The sequence below is a fragment of the Folsomia candida genome, unplaced genomic scaffold (genome assembly GCF_002217175.1).
Source record: "Folsomia candida strain VU population unplaced genomic scaffold, ASM221717v1 Fcan01_Sc018, whole genome shotgun sequence".
Lineage (NCBI taxonomy): Eukaryota > Metazoa > Arthropoda > Collembola > Entomobryomorpha > Isotomidae > Folsomia > Folsomia candida.
The window spans coordinates 888,373-910,540 of record NW_019091210.1 but is presented as its reverse complement, the minus strand read 5'-3'; the positions used below and the strand labels follow the sequence as shown (position 1 = coordinate 910,540).

The window sequence follows — 22,168 nt, the reverse complement described above, 5'->3', positions numbered from 1 at the left end:
AAAACACTTGCATAATTTCATTGATAAGACTATAAAAGATCATGACGAATGTATTGGACAGCCCCTTACGACGCGCGCTGGGCGGGAACACAGCAAAATTAAATTTCGAAAAAAATATTTTTGAATAGACCAAGTTATAAGCTTTCCATTGATATATGTCACCAATTATCCAGTCATGGCTGACACTCGAAAAACTTGGGTTGAAAGGCGAGAGTTGGAAAAAAGAGTGATTGAGTTTCATGAAAATGAAGCAAACAGTGATTCCAAAACTACGTGGCATTTTTTTAAACAAGAATGTATTTCTGAATCCAACGTCTATAAATACATAAAAAAGTACGGGGAATCCAATGACGTCAAATTCAAAGTCCCCACTGGTCGACCTGCAAAGCTGGCGACGACAAAAGTCAAAAATCGGATAAAAAAAATTTTCAAAAATCATCAATCAACAACAACGGCTGTAGCGGGAAGTATGGTCAAGATTTCAAAAAGCTATCTGAGCAAAATCAAAGTCAATAAACTGGGGATTGTAGCCAGGGCAAAAAAACCCGTACCAAATTACAAACAAATACAAAAGGAAAGGATTCATATGTGCTACAAGAAATTGTTGAAGAAAATTCGGGGAAACGTGGTCATCATGGACGATGAGCCCCATGTCACAGCTGACCCTTCAAATCTTCAAGGAAGGCATTTTTTCCATAGTTTCAACCCCTGTGAAGTAAAATATGAAGACAAAGTCCAAAAGAAAGACCAATTCACAAAACAATGAAGAATTTGGCAACGCATGTCTGGCGTTGGTCATATTTCCGATCCCGTTATTTTGGAGGGCACTGTTAACCTTGGAGGTTTATCTTAAATCATGCATTAAAGGGGGATTGGAATCGTTTATTACCAAAGATTATAAAAAAATAAAGTTTTGTTTTGGTCTGACCTCGCAAGGTCCGATGACGCCAAAAAGGTCACTCAGTACCGACATCTGAAAAAAATTGAATTTGTCCCAAAGAATGGAAATCCACCAAATTTTCCTCAACTGCGACCAATTGAGAAATTCTGAGCGCTGACTAAGTCCAAATATTCTAAGCTTTCAGAAACGCTAGACACCTTACTAAAATTTAAGAACAGATGGAAGAAAATCAGCTTGAAAGTAGGTGCAGTCGATGGGCGGAATTTGATGCAAAATCTGAAGAAGAAAATGCAATCTGTAGCAGATAGCGGAATTGAATCATTAAAATTTGAACTGTATGGCAATCCAGACCCTTTGGTAGTAAACCTATGCAACTTTTTTGAAATTACATTAACTGTGTAAACAGGCGCGGCGGAAGATGATTTTTGCTGGGGGGACAACATCAAAAGTTTCCCAAACCGCTCGCGCCTTCGGCGCTCGCGAAATTTCCCTGGCAAAAATACGGGCAAATTATAATTTTAATTAGGCACTTAAATACAGTGTGTACAAAAGGCTTTCTCTATGCTAGTTGTGATGCCTTAAAGAGGGAGTTGACAGTGTGTCATACTCAAACCAATGAATTGGAAAAATTGAACCATAGTGAAAATGTGTTGAAATTAGAAACATCAAGGAAAAGTTTTTGGGAAATTGAAACATTGCCAGCCTTACTAATTCTTAGTAATGAAGAGAAATTGTGTGAAGTGCTGTTTAACAAAACTGTGAAAAGAGATTGTGATGGATCATTCATTGTGCAATATCCATTTAAAGAACCAAGAATTGAATTAGGAAGTTCGTTATCAATTGCGATACGACAATTTAAACAAGTTGAAAAACGTTTGCATCAAAAAGAACATTATTTAACAGAATACAAGAAATTTATGAATGAATATGAATCATTGGGACACATGGTTGAAGTGTCACAACCAACGGCGACTAGCAAATTTAGATGCTATCTGCCACATCATTTTGTTGTGAAAGAATCGTCAACTACGACAAAGTTTCGTGTTGTCTTTAATGCATCAGCGAAGACGTCAAATGGAGTCACGCTGAATGAAACCATGATGATTGGACCAAGTACTCAGGATTCGTTGGCCAATTTGATCATGAGATTTCGAAAACATAAAATTGCTGTTACAGCAGACATTGAAAAAATGTATCGACAAGTGAAGATATCCAATGAGGATCAAGAATTGCAACATATTGTGTGGAGAGAATCTCCTGATAAACCATTGAAACATTATAAATTATTAACCATTACGTATGGAACCGCTGCTGGTCCATATTTAGCTACTCGTGTGCTAAGCGAGGTAGCAAAAGAACCTGATTTTCCAATTGCATCGATAGTATTACAAGAAGATTTTTACATGGATGATTTGTTATCTGGAGCTGATACGGAAGAAAATGCTGTGAAACTTCAGTATGAAATGATTGAACTATTGAAACGTGGCGGAATGTCAATAAGAAAATTTACTTCAAATTCAGAAAAAGCTCTTCAATCTATTCCAGAAGATTTGAGAGAAACGAAATCGCTGTCATTTGATAAAGACGCGACTGTGAAAACATTAGGAATTTATTGGAACCCTGCTCAAGATTGTTTTGGATTTAGAGCAGATATATTTGGCAACAAGAAGTTAGGTTCACTAACAAAACGGGTGATTCTTTCGGAAATATCGAAGTTGTTTGATCCCATTGGTTGGTGTACACCTATAATAATTAATGCAAAGATTTTAATGCAATCAATTTGGAAAGAAAATTTGAACTGGGATAATTTAGTGCCAATAACAATTCAACAAAAGTGGGCTAATTTTAAGATTGAACTGAAAAATTTACAAATGTTAAAAATTCCTAGAGCTCAAGTTGGTCACTCAGGAAAAAATCAACAGACATATCTGTGTAGGATTCAGTGATGCGTCAGAACAAGCGTATTCAGCTGTAGTGTATTTAGTGTATTATGATGAACAAGGAAATGGATTATCGTATCTGGTATCCTCAAAAACTAGAGTAGCGCCTGTGAAGCAACAATCCTTACCAAGGTTAGAACTTTTTGGCGCACTACTTCTAGCAGAATTTATGCCGTTAGTTGCAAAAGCTTTGAAGATGAAGTTTACTGATATGGTGGCCTATACAGATTCAACACTAACTCTTGGTTGGATTAGGTCTGAACCTTATAAGTATCACACTTTTGTAGCAAACAGAATTACCAAAATTCAAGAACTGATTCCAGAAGATAAATGGGGATTCGTTCGTGGAATTGATAACCCAGCTGATTGTGCATCGCGTGGAATAAGTGTCCAAGAATTTATTAACCATCCATTATGGTGGAACGGACCGTCTTGGTTAAATGAGAAACCACCGGTACCAAATTTAACAAGTGAAATCGTAAATAAACCTGAACCAAGTGAAGAAAGACGTGATACTTTAGTGTGTCATTTAACAAATGTTAGAATACCAATAGACTTGATTCTAAGGTGCTCAACTCTAACCAGATTGCAACGAATCACAGCAAGATTGTTAAGATTTATACATAATGCAAGAGCAGCAGTCCAAAAGAAACGTGGATTTGCAGCTGAATCAATTAGTAACCCATGGCTGTCAACAGTGGAACTTGATGTCTCTCTTAGGCATTGGATTTCAATCGCTCAAGAGGAAGAGTTCGCTTCAGATCTGTTGCAGCTTAGAACCAAAGGAAAATTACCCAATAAAAGCAGTTTATTATCATTAAACCCATTCCTCGACAAAGACAACATTTTGCGAGTGGGGGGAAGGCTTCGTCATGCAAGCATTCCTGTGCATCAGAAACATCCAATTCTGCTGCCACCGCATCATAGGATAATAATTATGAAAAATTGAGATGATAATTGAGAATGCGCATTTATTGAACTTACATGCTGGAACACAAACTTTATTATCTTATCTACAACAAAAATATTGGATTGTTCGAGGAAAGGATGCGGTGAAAAGGATCATTCGAAAATGTATCATTTGTACAAGAAATCGAGCAGAAACTATGCAACAGATGATGGCAGATCTACCCTCATTTCGAATAACTCCATCACATACGTTCCAGAAATGTGGAATAGATTGTGCTGGACCAATTTTGATTCGACCCATTCAACCCAGAAGTAAGGTGACATTAAAGGCATATTTAGCGATATTCATTTGCTGTGCGACTCGAGCCATACATTTGGAAGTAGTTAGTTCGGCCAGCACTGAAGCATTTATTGCTGTCTTAAGAAGATTTATTGCTAGACGTGGAAAACCATCGGATATATACAGCGATAATGGAACCAATTTTGGAATGGAGCTGACAAGGAGCTAAAGGAGTTACAGAAACTTACCCACAGTGTAAACCACAATAATCATATCTCATTGACAATGTCTAAGGAAGGAATATCTTGGCATTTCAACCCACCTTCAGCGCCACATTTTGGAGGACTCTGGGAGGCAGGGGTGAAATCGACCAAATACCATCTTAGAAGAATAATGGGATTAAATCGATTAACATTCGAAGAATTGACAACTCTTACAAGCCAGATTGAAGCAGTGCTAAACTCAAGACCATTAACGCCTGAGTCAACTGATCCATCGGATTTAAGAGCACTGACACCTGGACATTTTATCATTGGTCAACCATTGACGTCGATTCCTGATCCGGATTTAACAGAAATCCCAACGACCAGACTCGTGAGATGGCAGCTAATTCAACAGATGCTACAACAGTTTTGGAAAAGATGGTCGTCCGAATATATAGTCAGATTACAACAAAGACCAAAATGGATGCAACCAGTGGAATCAATTAAGGAAGGTTCACTGGTAATAATCAAGGAAGACAACCTGGCACCATTACATTGGAAACTTGGACGAGTTATGGAAGTCAAACCAGGAACAGATCAGAAGGTCAGGAAGGTATTGGTGAGGACAGCTACTGGAGAGTACGAGCGACCAATCGTGAAGCTGTGCCTACTACCTATTGAAACTGAACCCACGGAATTGAAGAAGGAGGATTAATTTAGTTAATATTAAGTAATATTATTTTTGAACTAGTTAGTCCAAGGGGGTCGGAATGTTCAGATTCCTAATATGTAGGAATATGTTTGTATTTTCGAGTCGGAATTTGTAGATTGCATTTTTGTCAGTCTGCATTTAAAGATGCAGATTGAGCGCAATTTACATAGGTATTGCGGTAGAAACATGCAAATCAATGTATATGCGGAAGTGATGGCAGGTATGTTACGCTGCATCACTTTCACATCTTCCAAACTCATCTTATGTAGATTGAGTTGTCCAGTTTTGTCCAGTTTTGCAGTTTGCTAAACAGGTAAAATGGTAGTAATTTATGTATGCATGTATTTGTTACAATGTTGAACAAACAATGATTTATGTAACTTACATAACTTGCATAACTTGCAAATAGATTTATTTTTAGTTGGAAAATGGAATGTATTAGTTAGCATACACGGGTGCTTTTCCGTTCGCTCTGCAGTATAAAGCTAGCCACGCACCAGAGCCCGCGTAACGCCCATTTAATATTTTTGTAACAGGGTTGTTCTGCACAAGAGTGAATCGCAAGTCTCACATTGCCTCAAATGAGGAATTGAGATTGCAAAATTATTAGTATCAAATTACCCATAGGAATTGTATCAGTTTACCCATAAGAAATTAACGTATCACATTACCCCATATTAACCATTAATAATAGAAATAGTATCATGCAAGTCTGTATGTACTTATGAATTAAACCAGAAATAAACCAGTTACTATTAATATAAAATTAACCAATTGAAGTTGTCTACGAATCATTTACACAGCCATAGAGCTTTATGCTAGAATTTGGTGCACAGTAATTCAAGTTGCGCTACACTCAACAAACACACACTCATAATTAACTAACGTGAATTTACAACTCACGCACCTCTTAGGAATTTACTTACGATTAAAAACAATTTGAAAGCCTTTTCTCTATTAGTATCATGCTGTTATCTATATATTTACTAGCTAATAAGCCCGCCTTATCGACTGGCCACATTTACAGTTTGTAATAAATATATTAAACGAATTAGAGAAAGGCAGAACATAACGGAGCAATATACAAACATCCATCTAAATTATAATTCCAGAATAAATCAACGGCAAATATAGTTCAGAAACGGTATCATAACAGGCTTAGCCAACTTTGGAAATTGTTTATCATATTCCTAATTTATTAAGGGCTTTTTACATATACGTTTGTTAAGAATTTCATAATGTTGTCAACGAATATTTTAATCGAATTAGTTCTTAAAAAGTTGCTAAGCTATTTTTTAACGTTTCTAAGGGATTTTTTAACGCATCTAAGGATTTTATAACGTTGCTAAGGACTTTTTCAACGTTGCTAAGGATTTTTTTTAACGTTCCTTAGAAAGTTTTTTTTACCGTTGGTAGGGAATTTTTTAGCGTTGTTAAGGACGTTTCCCGGATGGTTTGGGTGTCTAAGCGTTCAGTGTAAAGAGAAATTAATATTTTAAGAAACGACGTCGTCGGAAAATTCGTGAGTATTAGCGATCAAAAACAAATAAAAAACTCGCGAGTTTTCGAAAGATTCTATTCAAATTACCTGTTAAGACATAAGAGTGAGTTTTAGGTGACATTTGACGAAGCACTAACTTCCCAACAAATTACTAGTTGGGTTCAAGAGCTTACTTGTGGGTACATAAAGAATTTGAAATAATATTTGGGTGGGCCACGAACAGATTCCGAGATCTGAGGCAAAATGTGCGATTTTTCTTTGAAATTTTGAGTATTGTCTCAAAATCGTCCTAATTTGGTTCAGTATGTCTCGAAAGAATTTAAGAAAAATGTTTTGAACTAGAATTTGGCAGCTGGCTTAATATCTGACCTCAATTGTTGAATGTCGCAAAATAATTGCATTTTCCGTGTTAGTTAAGATAGATTTGAATAAAGATGTCGTGTTTTTTCGGCTCCCTTGGATTTTAGAGTTTAATGGCTTAAAATTTGCGTAATATTACTGGGTAGATCAATAATCGCACTTACGCCCAATCAGAAGATCATAGAAGTAGAATGGTGGGTCCTGTTAACGTTTTTGAAATTTTTGCGAATAGAATGGACTTGTGGGCTGTGAACACGGTCCCTCAGCTATTTTATTTACCCTCAATCACCAAATTTAGCTCAGTTGTGCAAAGTTTCCGGGTTTCATTGTTCAAGTTCGTACCGCAAGATTAGCGCCCAGCTTCTTATGGGTCTATTTTCACTTGGTGTGCATTTAACAAGTATTTTTCCTCACATCTTAAAGACATTAGTCCAAGATTCAATTTAAGGGCTCGGACATAATATTACTTGATCCGTTCATTTGTGAGAGCATTTTTTTTGGGCCCGGAATGGGTTCAGCCAAATTACGGTTTTCCGCGCCTTGATAATTTTTCATGAACTTTTTCACCGCTAGGGTCAATGGATCATTTTGCGGTACGGTCGACCAGCTTGCGCTCAGCTCAGATTTTTATTGACCGTAGTTAACTTGTAGTTAACTACAATTTTTTTCCTAAAAGTAGTTATAGTTAAGATTTAGCTACTTTTCTAAAGTAGTTAAACAACTTTCTACGATGGTATACATAGTTGAACAACTACATTATAACTACTTTTCAACTACTTTTAACTGCATGCCATCTAATCTCAAATATCTTTTTAATGAAGAAATTGGGTTTCTAAAATCTTCTTAAATTGATGGTGTTCAAGTTGAAGTAGTCCGCCTTAATTATTCCCAGAAAGTGATAAAATGCAAGCTCAAATCCAGTAAAAATCTCAACGTAATTATGTTTTTTAGAGGAAACACAATTAATCTGTTTTAAATAATTGTTACATTTCAGTGAGGTTAACAAGCGGTTAAGGAAATAAAGTAAAAGTTTATTTTCCTTCAACTAAACACTCTTTAAAATCCAGTTAATTTGAACTCATTTTATTTGTAAAATCAAACAAAAATTGTGCTCTCTGGGTATTCCCTGGAAGAGGTAATACACAAATACACTTATGTATCTATCTATCTATCTTTCAAATCCAGTATTAAAATAATGCCAGGAGGTATTCATATATGACTCTACCATCGTGGTATTGATAAATAATACCGTGTAGTAATATCCCGGTATTAAAGTTTTACAATATTGGTATCAAATTTTACGGACCGGTATAATTTTAATACCAAGCGGTAGCAACTCGGTACCGAGAAATCAATATGAATCTGCGTAACTATGCCGGATTTCTAACTGTGCACCGTAAAAGGTAGTTAAACGAAAGTAGTTAAAAAGTAGTTGAAAGTGGTTAAAATGTAGCTAAAACCTACTCCAAGCAACTTTGCGGGGCCTTTTAAGATGGCATTAATACCATCTTGGTAGTTAATGGCAACACATTTGGGTGGAAAAGACCCCCACTGGCCAACTACTTGGCCGATCATGCCCATCTCCGAACTCATCATTACTTTTAACCCGAAGATCAAGTGTGCAAAATTTCAAGTCGATAGCATGTGTTTAAAGAGAGTTATCGTGCGCACAGACGGACGCACAGACGGACGGACAGACAGACATCTTGGTAAGTCTATAAGGCCATCTTAAAAGGCCTAAAAATGATCAGTAGCTAGTAGTTAGAATAGTACGATGTAGTTGAAAATGTAGTTAGAATTCAACTACATGCGATCAAAGTAGTTGTAGTCAGTTCGCGGTATTGGGTATTTGCAAATATTTTGAACTGCAAAGGGCCAGTGGCATAGGATGATTCCAAAATATATGGAGTCGTTTTCAGATTGACATAGAAGCCGTTGAGCAACTGGGGAGATTCCAAGTTGTTACGTATCTCTTATTGTTAGTTCAAAGATCTTTACCAAATTCGTCAGCAAAATTAAGGAAATAAATGGCAAAATTTTAAACTTAAAATAATAAAGCCGAAAAAGATTTTTGAGATATTTACGTGCAATCTAAGCGAATTTTACCACAGCTTCATATCAGTTTCGAATTCCTTAAAATCGATAATAATTTGTGAAGAAGTTTTTCATTATTTCAATGAATAAAAAAATATTTTTGGCTTTCTTAACGATTAAATTCTTAAGTATATAATGTAAATTAGATGATCTTAATCTCAATTTTTTTCGGGGGGACATTAATATTACTTGTCCCCCGGCAAATTTTCTGGGGGGACATTGTCCCCCTGTCCCCCTGCTTCCGCCGCCACTGTGTGTAAAAAGTTCTGAGCATTTTATTGCGCCGGTCCAATAGATTTGTCACGATCTTTTATTACGTATGTACCAATACAAGTACATACTTGCATAATGATTGCGACGCCAGACATAAGTATGTATTTATGTGTCTGTAGGTGCATATGTATAACATGTGCATGCTTAAACATTTACTTAATCCGATGGTTGATGGTCAGATCATTTAAAAATTTTGCCAGAAATTTTGTACCTTGTTTTTGCAAAGGTGGTTGAATAACATGAATTTGATTTAATTTGATCTAATTTGATTTAAACCTTTATTCAAGTGTTAATACGTAGAAATCAGTTTACATAAACTAGTAATAAAGATGCTACATGGGCGAGTGATGTGACGATGAATGACGAGTTGAATATATTTATGTATGCATAAGTGAAGCGTTAATTGTCCTTTACTGAAAATAACACAATGATCAATCAATCTCACCTAACGCTTATGTACATATGTACTATGCAACACGATGAGGTGCATACGTACTTAAAACCTAAAGGTTCCACATGTTCTTTTAAGTATACTTATTTAATTATGATATGTTTACCGTGTTTAATTAACTAATTCATAACCATGGTATGTTTTTGCTGAGTATACCTACCTAATGAGTATGTATTTATGTCAATGCAATTCATTGTTAGAAATCTGATTGATACTGATTTCTCAGTATCGAAGTTGCTACCCCTTGGCATTAAAATTATACCGGTCAGCAAAGATTTGTTACCGATATGGTAAAGATTTAAGACGGAGCTATTGCTGCACACTATGTATTACTTATCAAGCATTACCACCACTAACACCTTAGTCTACCAGATTAGTAAGTTATTAGATTAATGTGGAATACCACTTGGTATTATTTCAATACTGAATTTCTAAGAACGTCACCCGCCTTAGTTAATTGTATGCTCTTTAAGATTTCAACCGTGCTAAATTTATGTAAGCTTTTAGAACCCTGTGCTTCGTTATCGATCACAAATTGTTTTCTATCACGCTGCACAATCATGTGTGAAGATAACACACACCTCAACCATACATATTGTCCAATCAATCATAATGTTCCCTCTTATCGATAGGGTATATCTACCCAGACTAATTGTTCCTGGCCCAGTTAGAGTAAGACTCTTAATACGGCGAGATAATGCAAAAATTCGCAACCTTTCTCCTGTTTTTGGCCGTCTGGACAAGTGGGCATGGACAGGACACGCCCTTTTTGAATGGCACATTTCCACCAGGATTTTTGTGGGGGGTGGCCACCTCGAGTTATCAGATTGAAGGGGGTTGGGACCAGGATGGTTAGATATAATTTCATTAAGTGTGCAAATATTTGCAGAAAAAGGTAATATGTAAATTATGCAAATCTAGGTAAGGGACCCAACGTGTGGGACACATGGACACATGACTCCACCTGCAGTAATGTCCAGGATTGTAGCAATGGAGATGTTGCTTGCGATTCGTACAACAGGATTATGCAAGACATCGCAATTTTGAAAGAGATGAATGTAAAATTTGCAAATTTTTCGAGTCCGAAATTTTTTTAAAATTCTAAATTTAAATTTGTAGGTCGATTTCTACCGGTTTTCCATTGCATGGTCCCGCATAATCCCGAACGGTGGGATCGACGAGCCCGTTAATCCAGCTGGAATCCGGTACTACCGCCACCTTATTAACGCCCTTCTAGGAAATGGGATTAAGCCTTTCGTCACAATGTTTCATTGGTGAGTTTGAAAATTTCTTGGAAAATGTTGGAAATTTATTTTTGTATCTTAAATTATCATCAGGGACACACCACAAGCTATAGAAGATGCAGGGGGTTGGCCGACAGAAGCTACGGCGCAAGCGTTTGCGAGATACGCGCGAGTTTTATACGCCGAGTTGGGAGACTTGGTCAAGGACTGGATCACATTTAATGGTAGAACATCAAAATTACATATGAAGATTATGCAAATTTCCTAGTTGTTATGGGTATGAAACCACTTTATTGGTCGAATCTGCCCGTCCGTTTGTTTATCTTGTCACACATTGGTTTTTGGAAAAGTTAGAATTTCTAGTTTCAGTTTTTTAATCAATGTTAAACGACAGAACTTAGGAAAATTTCATGGGGCTAACTCTTTATAGTAAACCCTAAGGTCAGAGGTCATACTGGGAATTCCAGAAATGTCAAGTTGGGAATAAAATTGCTAAATAGTTCCATTCCAATCTTCATTAATTTTAATTTGTGATGACCTAGTGACCTTGGGGACTAGGTTAAAGGTAAAAAATATTAAATATTTAGATCTGGACCTTATCGATTTTCGACTTTATTTCCGGGGAACGATTTCAGAAATCCGACCCATTTTTCGCATGCTACAAACTTGTCTTCACCTCTTCGTTATGCCTGTTTAACAATATTTATTTTTTCGTTAGAACCCTGGGTGATTTGTGTTCTTGGGTATGGAACTGGTGTGAACGCTCCTGGACGGACGGAAATGGCCGAAACGGTGTACCAGTGTGGTCACACGATCATCAAAGCGCATGGTTTGGCGTACCGCATTTACGAGACCGAATTCAAGGACCAGCAACAAGGTCAAGTCGGAATTACGCTCAACACGGATTGGAATGAACCCGATGTGGATGACGCCGAACATCGTGACGCATCCGATAGAGGACTCCGATTCAGTGTAAGTACGGACATTCGAAACATTCGTAGTCAAAGGTCACACCTAGGCATGTCACCTATGAGGTTATAGGTCACACGCTGAATTTCGGGCACCAATATCACCACCGGTATTTGACCATGTCTGTTTATTTTATCCAAATTAGTTTGGCTGGTTCGCTCACCCTCTCTACTTCGGAGAATACCCGCCCATCATGAGGGAACTTGTTGACCAGAAGAGCATAAATGAAGGCCGGAATTCATCCCGATTGCCATCATTTGACCTGCTGTGGACCGAGATTATCAATGGTAAGGGGAACTCGAGATTTTTCCCTGTGTGTATTTGACAAGAAAATATACTAATTTGGTCAGGGACCCTGGATTTCATCGGATTGAACACTTACACGACTCAACTTGTCCGACCAGTAAATGGTGACGGAAATCCTGGATTATTTGGAGATAGTAACGTTGCAGGGAGACAAGATCCTGCCTGGGAGTCTAGCGCAGCATCGTGGTTGAAGGTACTAATTGAATTCACTAATTATGTAATTGCTGTTCAACTAATATTGGTAGTCATAAGAAAATCTGAAAGGTTGGTTATGTTAGGTTAGGTTAAAATCTGAAAGGACTATTAATATTGGTTGAACAGGTTTATTTTTTTCCCCAAAATACTTCAGAAAATATTATGTCTTGATTTTGCAAAAAAATACAATTTCAAATTTTGAAACACCAAAATTTGTCAGTGTTTCCTGCGATTTAAATTCAGGGGAAATACAGATAAAATAAGTAATTCGTGGAATGTTAGTTTAAAATAGCTACACATAGCAATGATTAATTTAATGTTTTCGCAAAAATAAAACCAATTATGTAAACTTTGGTTGGATATACATATGTAGGTTGTCCCATGGGGATTGAACAAACTGGTCCGCTGGATCTACGCTGAATACAATCAGCCACCCATTTACGTAACAGAGAACGGTTTTGCAGATCCGCAAAACGCCACGGTGAACGATCCCCGACGAGTCAATTACTATCAGCAGTACATCAACGAGTTGATGAAAGCTACGTTGGATGGCGTTGACGTCAAGGCATACACAGCCTGGAGCTTGATGGACAATATGGAATGGTCGGCAGGATACACGCAACGATTTGGGATCCACCACGTCAACTTTTCGGACCCTTCGCTGACCAGAGTGCCAAAAATGTCGGCGATTTGTTTAACACAAATTTTTTCCGATAATGGATTCCCAAACGGACCCCCGTGTAACATTAATTAATTGGTTGAGTTATGCAAAATGTATTTTTTGAGTTATGTATAACCCTGTAACTGAATTTAAATAATGTGGTTTAAAAATGATAATAAATTGAAGACATGAATTGAAAACTAAATAAGTATGGCGTTAATGAACGGGAGCAATTTATTTATGGGTAAAATAATTTGATTTTTAACCAATTTGTTTCTCCTTTAATTCATAAATTTTCTATATACTCTGACGTTGCAGTAAATACATATACATAATTAGTTTGGTGTAAATTTTGAATTTGTACACGATAATTTGTGAAGGTAAAAAAATACACGTTGCACTTGTATGTAATTATATTCGTATTTAAGTAAATAACCTGTATATTTTTGCTTGTCCTTATTTTGGAAAACTTTCTAGACAACCTCTACCGTACAAAGAGGTACAATATTAAAATATTCTAGAGCTTTTGAGTGATAAATTATCACCGAAAATTTGTCACTGCTTAATTTCGAGAAAACCAGGATGACATTTTTTTGAAACATATATCTACATAACTGAACATATACATGCATTCGTATTTACACTGGCTATGCAGAGATTCGGAATTCGGAAATTTTAATTTACATAATCAAACATGAAGCATGTAACACGACTAGACGATGTAGTGTAAAATTGGTATATTTTACACAAATGAAATGTATAAATACAAAAGCAACCAAAGTACAGGAAAGCCTCTCTCAAGAGTAAAATTTCTAATTAATCTGTAAATTAATTCATAAACCAGTGGCGCAACTATATTTTGGGGGCCCTTAGGCAAATGACCAAAAAAGGTTTGTGTGTTTATGTGTCTTTTTGTGTTTTATCATCTAAGATATTTTTTTACATTCCAAAATTCGAAACGAAATATGCAGATTTTGGCTACAGAAGCTGATTAAACGTTTTGCAATTATGTTTAAAATTTTTTTGACATAAAATTTGTCAAAAATCTGCATTAGGTATTTGATATTAAAATTCAAACATACACATATTAATTTTGAAAAAAGTAACAAAACTTATAATGAAAAGTTTAAGACCAATTAAATTCGTCGATCAGGAGTTTCTTTAACTAATAGAATTTTTTAAATTAGTTAATTATGTATGGGGAGCAGACGTGGGGGCCCCTTGATGTCGCGGGACCCTAGTTCTTGCCTACCTTGCCTATATGCTAATTGCGCCACTGTCATAAACATGATACGATTTTGGTAAATTTTGGCCCAACCCAACAAGCTCCGTGCTGTAGTAATTAAGATGTGCAATATATTTGAGTCCTCCTAACTAATTAATCGATCCTTAAATTAGGAACGGTTTCTTAATTCTCTTACATATCTATCCGGTCTACTCACGGCGGAGGCAGTGAATACTTATTATGGCATTTGGAAACTCCTTTTTGGATCGATGGATCCATAAGAATTACTTATCATTCGATACAAAAATCTCGAATATTAATTCAATGCATGAAAAAGATGTTAACATTGTATACAAAATGAGACAGTATTTAACAAATGTGCATATGGTACATAGACATGTTAGGACTGAAGAACTGTGCAGATGCAGAGTTAGTAATGTGCTTTATGAATTATGTAACTTAATTTAACTAATTAATTATTGGTGGCCGTGTTGCACGTTTTCTCTGGCTGGCTTGTTGGGAGTTGTTAACGACAGTTTGAACCGTATAACACGGCCAGAGGTTTAATGATTAATGTTAAACGGCATTGGTAGTACTGACGATAACCTTCGCCTACATAATTCGCAAATTTAACATACATATGTAATTTCCAAAGTTTTGCGAAATTTTCGAAATTTTCCAACTTCTTATGCTAAAGCCGTTTGGTTTGTGTTACAACTAGCTTGGGCATGTTTTTAAGCATTTCCTGTTTTTTTGCTAAATCAGTTCCAATGTGAAGTTTGACGTGCATACGCCTAAATTAAATCGACATTAATTTAACATAATTAAATTACAAATTTTTGCACAGTTCAGTCTACACACGAGCAAATTTAAAAAAAGGTCCATGCATTTATTTTATTAAGACATTTCCAAGTTACTAAAATTCGTGCTGACTTGCTAATCGGTATTATAAAAAACATACCTTTATTACTTCAAATTCGGATAACTCACAAGAACCGTGGTCAACCCGCTTATAACATTTGTCACGAAGGCGTTGAACGCATTATAATTCACGGCACGGATCGGACCCACCTTGACACCGAAGGGTTTCAGAGATTTCAAAATTTTGCGATTGACCTTAAAATTCCGTCCAGTATTCTCTTGTCCCATTGATTCCTTCAAGTCGAGACTGTCTTCCACTATTTTGCCCGCAATAGAGAGGAACAGGAATGGAACGGTGATCATGGTTATCAGAAATTGGAGAATGATGACCTGTTCGAATACGTGAATGCGGTCGATCATCCGGATGAGGATGACGGACGAGGTGATCGTCATACAGCCGAAGATGCCGACACGTAAAGGCAACATGCCGGCAGGGTAGCATTGGTTGTGGAGGTGGTTGACGAAGGAGAGGTACTTGTAGTATGTGATCTTTGTGTGGAGAGGGGAAGAAGATTTTCTAAAAAAACGGGTAAGAAAATGAATTGTATGCGCTTTTGGCGGTACTTTTAAAATGCATTCTAGATCTTTTAGGATTCTCAATGAATTCGTTTTCAAATTCTTCTAATCATAAGCTACTACTTTTTCGTTCAAAGAAATCAAGTCAACCAACAGTCCTTAAATTTTTCTAAATTGAATTTTTTTTTGTGATAAACAATCACCAGTCACCAGTCAGGTAACCTCTCAGATATTTTTGTCCCTTTGTCTAAACGAACTGTAGAACTCTAGTTTTTTTCCCGCCTAGAGCGGGATTTTTTTAAATCCTAGATTTTCGGGGATCCTCTTTTCAACTTCTGTTAATCTTGCAGTTTGTCTGTCTATCAGTTTTTTTAGATTCAAGGAAATGACTACCTTTTATCACAATTCTTTTTAATCATGAATTCTTTTCGATTTAAAAAAATGCCTTACTTGAGCATTGATAAAACTGTCAGCTCGAAGAGGACCGAGCAGAGGAACCATCCTTGAAAGAGCATGGCCCCTATGATATTGATCGATTTCATGTAGATTTCCATCACCAAGAAAGCCCAGTTCGCGCAGGTTGCGCTGTGATCAGGATACGCGTGGTAGATGTACTGCGGTGCTGTGGGCTTTAGGATGTATACCAAGTTCATAAAAATTGGTCCTGTAACGGCTGCAATCGTATTTGCTTTGATAATCAAGGTTGCAAATTTTTCAGATTTGCGAATTATGTTGGATGATTTTTGTGGGATTACGAGATCTGTTAAAAAATAGGCAAATATCAACCTATACGTATCTATGTTTTTAGGGCAATATTTAATTCGCGAATTTGTTGCCAATCTAAAATGGCGCTAGCCGCTAACCATTCAGAACAATGACGATGTGTATTTCTATAACTTCAACACATGCAAAACACATAAATTTAATAAATTTGAGTTTGGAAAAAGTCAAATGTTATGCACATTTAAATTTTTCTTCATTATTTGCAAATATTGCGAATTAAGGTTCGCCAAATCTTCGTTTAACAAGAATAATCTACATGATGCAAATTCCATATTGATGCAGATTCCCCGTCGGCGCGCCAACCGAGGAGGATTTGCTCTTGCACGAGCTCCTCTAATTTTATTTAATTTTATTTATTTTTACTCTAATTTAAATTTAATTTAATTGGTAATTGCTTCAAATTTAATTGGCAATGTGTGAAATTCCTTCGTTATCAAACCGAACAACTGTGTCAGTCAAAAATTGTATTTTCAAACCTTTATTTTTAAGTATTTTTACGATCAGAATTACCACGTGGCTTTTGCCAGTGTCCACTCGGTTGGTTGGGGAATCAAAATTGGTTTGTATTCAAAATTTAGTTGGTTTTTTTTGTGCAATTTTTTTCCCAACATCTATAATTAAGTATTATTGTTTTGTATGTTGATAAAAATTCGAATTGGTTAATAATTGGTTAAGTTAAGTAAGTAAATTTTGTTAATTAATGTCCTAAATTTACTGACGTTACTTTTTCTCCGCGCTGAATTTGTACTGCGCAGTTGAGAACTGTTTCGAAAGTTCACTTGATAAATTATTGATTTGACGTCAATTAAAGACGGTAATAGTAATGGCTTAGATAGGATGTAAACTGTTGAAACATGCCATGTAGCTTATTTGTAGTGAAATGTTAAGCTAGAGCTACCTTCTTTAGTCTTAAGCATTGTTACCTGTATCTCATGGTCATATAAATCAGTATAATAAATATTATTATTATTATTATTATTATATAATTTTTGCAATTTTAACTTTCCGTGTATTTTGCCGTAAAAACACTAATGATTTACATAATTATCACCTTTCATCTTTGCATCGAAGGAGACGACCTGCTGGAAAAAGTTGACCTGCTCCCTCTTTTTGGTGTATGGACCCCACACCCCTTCGCCACAAATGATGTGTCCAACGCCCATCATGACCATCCAGTAATTGTCCATGACTCCGTGACACCCATATTTCAACGAGTTGTAGAGTTGGTACACCGTGAAGAGAAAGTATGGCGGATAGTGGAGGCAGAAAAACTGTGTCCATATTGCGGTCACTTTCGAGCTTGATACGATCAAATTGTTGTTTTCGTCATCCCAAGAGAACGGAAATAGTTTCGTGCACTCGAGCACTTTTACGATGGTACGGATTAAGTGGAGAATTTTAGGGGTGAACATTATTGTAATTTTTTGGTGGACTAGAGGGTGTTCCGGAAGTAATGCAACTTTGGTCAAATGCACATATGAACTCAACGAATGAATTTGTTGAAGCGAAATTTTGGCCAGATAGAGACAAGGGTTGAAACTAATTATTTTATGCTTCCAATGGTCCGTACACCCCTTCCGCCAAATTTGGAGAAGCTTTTGTTGGGCGCTCACAATTAGTGCTTCGCCACTGTTTTGGGTTACCTTTTTTGAGATTTTTGACCACATGCGTTGAAATAAGTTCAAATTTTTGACTGAAATTTTTCGGTTATAATATTTTTCCTTGGATAAAAACTGAAATTGTCCAATAGGTCTTGTATTTGGCAAACTTGGGAACGTTGTTCACCTCTCCCATGTTAATTGCATTTGATCCGTTTTAAGGTGGAACGGGATACTTTGGCTTACAAGGGAACCTTAAGTACTGTCACCTCTCGATTTCCTTCGGAATAGCCTTAATCGACAGATAATTTAGTGAAACTAAATCGTTGTCATAGAACAAGCGGTGCAAAATCGCGTTTTCGCGAAATATTTGGCGAGAGCTGCACAAAAACCTGCCATTTGCCCAATGCTTTTAACATAGCCACCAGCCTTTCGAATGATGAAATGAACTTTATAGAATCTTAATAAATTATATTTGTACCTGTCCGCGCAATTTCAGCCAATCCCAGAATATGCAAAAAAAGGTGCAAAGATTTGCAACTTTTTTGCAAGTTGCGAAAATCTGAAAAATTACAATTTTTAAGTTTTGCTTTTTTTAGAAACCTAAAAATTGTGATATATGTAGGTATGAGCGAATACAGGAAACGTTAATTTGTTGAACAATTGAAACATTGCAAAAAATTCTGCATATTGAATTAAAAAATTGCACACACTGTAGGTTTTTGTAACTTGCAAATATAAATACCGAAAATAATTTCGAAGAATATGTAAAAATAGACTAGCATTGGTTATTTAACTTATTTTCAAGAAAAATTACGAAGTTCAGTTTTTGCAAATTTTTGCAAATTTTTTGCAATAAGAAAAATATATTGCATAGCAGTTAAACTGATAAATTTGTTGAGTTTAAAGAAACGAAGAAATTCAAATTTTTGAAAGTTTTCAGATTTTCGCAACTTGCAAAAAAGTTGCAAATCTTTGCATCTTTTTTTGCATATTCTGGATTGGGCTGAAATTACGCGGACAGGTACAAATATAATTTATTAAGATTCTATAAAGTTCATTTCATCATTCCAAAGGCTGGTGGTTATGTTAAAAGCATTGGGCAAATGGCAGGTTTTTGTGCAGCTCTCGCCAAATATTTCGCGAAAACGCGATTTTGCACCTCATGTTCTATGACAAAGTTTTAGTTTCACTAAATTATCTGTCGATTAAGGCTATTCCGAAGGAAATCGAGAGGTGACAGTTCTTAAGGTTCCCTTGTTAGATTTATTTTCCAGTTTTGCATAAATGGTTTTCTTGAAGGTGGGAGAGTTGTACTATGTGCAAATAAAAGCATTTTGATAATCTGAGCAGTAAATCGTCTTGTACAGGACGATCAATTTTGATTAATTTTGATTACTTCAGGTCAAGGATTTTTTCTGCCCTCCTGCTTGCTACTTTTATTTTACTCTTTACTATATTTATAAGCTTATAGAACCTTCTAGGATTTGATGTCCAACTTCTATGCTTTCAAATAATGTATGGTGTTAGGTGACAACTTCAAGTACTTCAGCGAATTTCGCTCCGACATAACAAATTTCTGTTTACACGAAGTTTATTACGTTCGGGGCTGCCAGACGAATGGGCCGACCAGATATTTTTTTGCGATTAGTAGTTTTTTTGCAGCTCATACCTTAGTAGAATACCACAAATTGTCACTTTTGGAATTTGTTATTTTTTAAAGTGAACACAGCTCAATTTCTCGGAGCGCGTAACCACTTTTTCGATGTAGTGGCAGACGATTTTTGCGAGTTGCTTGGTGGTATTTGACCTCATTTTGGAACGGATAGAGATATCGACTTCTGGTTTTCGGATTCTACTAGATAAACGTGTGGACTACAATATCCACCTTATTGCGAAGTTGGGGCAAATTGATACCCTTGGATATATGCATTTTACCAAAGTTGCATTACTTCCGTAACACCCTCTAAATTTAAGGGTCAAATTGTAACGAGTGAAAGTTTTCTGTGGGGAAAGTTTGCGATATATGTATATGTGCACTGTTATAAATCTTGTTAGAAATCACGCAGTATTGATTTCTCGGTATTAAATGAGGTTCAGTTTAGTATTATAAAATTATACCGGTCCGTAAATATTTCCTACCGATATAGTAAAACTTTAGTCCTGAGCTATTACTTGATAGTTTCGACATGAGCACCGTTTGGTATTATTTCAATACTGGATTTCTAAGAGTGTAGGATGCCAAATATAAGTGTGGAAAATGTACGATAAACTAGCAGTACGCCAATTTAAGCAAGTTCATTAAATCGTAAAACTTTTGCGAGCTTATGGACAGGTGAGTTTAAAATTTAAAAAATCTGTAGAGTTTTTCAACCCAATTCTGTTGACGCGATCGAAGCGTGTTTTAAATTGAACAACTGCGTATCACTGGAAGGTTGGCCCGATTATACAGTGGCGTCGAGACGATTGTTTTCCTGGCGAGTTAATAGACAAGATTATTGTGATAATAAATAGCTCATACTTAAAATAGATTCAGACTGCAGGATTACGGGATTTTTAATTACTTATTCATGTTGACATGAGGAGATACATAATTAAGATGTTTATCTTGTTTTGCGACTATTTAGAAGGAAAATATTAATTTCTGTCTGCTTTGAAAACAAGGTAAATATCGATTATTATTGCATTCTCAAATTGGGATGAATGTTTAATCAAAAATCTCATTACCCAACCATGAGGTCTAACTCGATTGTAAGATTTGACGTAGAATTGTATTTACTATATAAAGTTGCAGCAGGTTGTCACCATGTTGTGAAATTGAAGAAACCTTATGCAGACTTCGGATTAGTAAATGACAAATGATGCATCTCTAACGACTACGCAAATATTTATGTTCGCCACTAAAGCAGACTAGTGCAATAATCGGTTACGCCGAAATGATTAGTAAACCGTGTAATTATACCTTTTGATTGATTGATTAGGGTTAATTGCTTATAGATAGATATGGACTGCAAGACCTCCAGGTTTCTGCAACGTTTTACTACGTAGTACATTATCATCTACGACTACGAAAGCAAATTTGGTAATTCACGTAACTTTGCGCATAAGATTAAATTGATCTATGTACATATGTACAGGTTATTGCGGTATCGATATAAATGCATTGTAAATACTCACGTTATTAGCAAGAAATTTGTATGTACACACATACAAATGCAAATATGTACATGTGTATGTATGTATAAGTGTTTATGTCAAAGTCAACACTTTGCCAACTTTCATTCTAAAAAATAGTTACTTATGTATTTGCATAAGCTATAAACTATGCAGAACATAAACTTACACATAAACTTATTTATAATATCCATAGCCATATTTATAAAACAAATACCGTAAAACCTCTAATTATAGCCCTCTTCTAATTATAGCCGGTCTCCAAATATAGCCGGGTCTAGAGACCAAGATTTCAAAATTTTAGCCGGGTCTCTAATTATAGCCGGGTCCCCAATTATGGCCGGGTCTCTGATTATGGCCTGTTCTGTCCGCTGTGTCCCTGTTCATAGTCCATTAAAGAAAAATGTTGCACATTATGCCAATCAACGAATAAGTTGAACTACTAATTTTTTCCTATTAATTTCAGGTTAATCATGGATATAATCATGACAGAAAATTTAAAAAACCTGCTAAACTTCGTTTCAAGATGTAGATTAAAAGTGAATGGGTTACTTATGGCTTATCTTGCTAAATTAGAAAACTCAAATTGAGTCAACATGAATTATATTTGATTTTGCAACATCTACAATTTTTGGAGCAACAAAATTTAGCCGGGTCTCTAATTATAGCCGGTCTCGAATTGTAGCCGGGTCCGTGACCCTCGGTTTTCGATTTTAACCCCGGCTATAAATAGAGGTTTTACGGTACATATATATCAGCCTGTACAAAATTGTACATGCTGAGGACGTGAATACATACAATCTATTTATATATTTATGTACATATGTATGTATGTATTTTACTATCGCGCTAACATGCATACCTATATAAATACATAGGTACATTATAAATACAAAAACGAATTTATGAAATCTGCTTCAATTTAATTCCATAGATAAAATTACGTTATTGG

At 35.9% G+C, this 22,168-nt stretch overlaps 3 protein-coding genes across 3 annotated transcripts; 2 read left to right on the top strand and 1 right to left on the bottom strand.

Annotated features, from left to right (window-relative positions):
- Window positions 1–1,119: 1,119 nt before the first annotated feature.
- LOC110857403 lies at window positions 1,120–3,790 on the top strand. The gene is made up of 3 exons (XM_022106002.1): window positions 1,120–1,141; window positions 1,442–2,632; window positions 2,790–3,790. Exons 1-3 carry the CDS (start codon window positions 1,120–1,122, stop codon window positions 3,788–3,790), a joined length of 2,214 nt encoding a protein of 737 aa, XP_021961694.1.
- A 6,489-nt stretch (window positions 3,791–10,279) lies between these two features.
- LOC110857108 (lactase-phlorizin hydrolase) lies at window positions 10,280–13,207 on the top strand. The gene is made up of 8 exons (XM_022105711.2): window positions 10,280–10,475; window positions 10,546–10,682; window positions 10,744–10,898; window positions 10,962–11,092; window positions 11,587–11,840; window positions 11,983–12,124; window positions 12,188–12,336; window positions 12,712–13,207. The coding sequence occupies exons 1-8, from the start codon at window positions 10,322–10,324 to the stop codon at window positions 13,090–13,092; spliced, it is 1,503 nt and encodes a 500-aa protein (XP_021961403.1). The 5' UTR covers window positions 10,280–10,321; the 3' UTR covers window positions 13,093–13,207.
- Window positions 13,208–14,724: 1,517 nt separating this feature from the next.
- Window positions 14,725–17,594, bottom strand: LOC118438006. Its single transcript, XM_035857661.1, has 3 exons — window positions 17,496–17,594; window positions 16,112–16,421; window positions 14,725–15,662 (listed from the first exon to the last, which is right to left on the bottom strand). Exons 1-3 carry the CDS (start codon window positions 17,500–17,502, stop codon window positions 15,191–15,193), a joined length of 789 nt encoding a protein of 262 aa, XP_035713554.1. The 5' UTR covers window positions 17,503–17,594; the 3' UTR covers window positions 14,725–15,190.
- Between the last annotated feature and the right edge of the window lie 4,574 nt (window positions 17,595–22,168).

Coding starts and splice junctions, on each gene's coding strand:
- LOC110857403 (XM_022106002.1), top strand. CDS start 1,120: ATGGAAGAAAATCAGCTTGAAA. Junction 1,142..1,441: donor GGAAGAAAATCAGCTTGAAA/GTAGGTGCAGTC, acceptor ACTTAAATACAG/TGTGTACAAAAGGCTTTCTC. Junction 2,633..2,789: donor GAAGTTGTTTGATCCCATTG/GTTGGTGTACAC, acceptor AAAAATTCCTAG/AGCTCAAGTTGGTCACTCAG.
- LOC110857108 (XM_022105711.2), top strand. CDS start 10,322: ATGCAAAAATTCGCAACCTTTCTCCTGTTTTTGGCCGTCTGGACAAGT. Junction 10,476..10,545: donor AGGGGGTTGGGACCAGGATG/GTTAGATATAAT, acceptor ATGCAAATCTAG/GTAAGGGACCCAACGTGTGG. Junction 10,683..10,743: donor CAATTTTGAAAGAGATGAAT/GTAAAATTTGCA, acceptor TTAAATTTGTAG/GTCGATTTCTACCGGTTTTC.
- LOC118438006 (XM_035857661.1), bottom strand. Junction 15,663..16,111: donor ACAGTTTTATCAATGCTCAA/GTAAGGCATTTT, acceptor CCGTTTTTTTAG/AAAATCTTCTTCCCCTCTCC.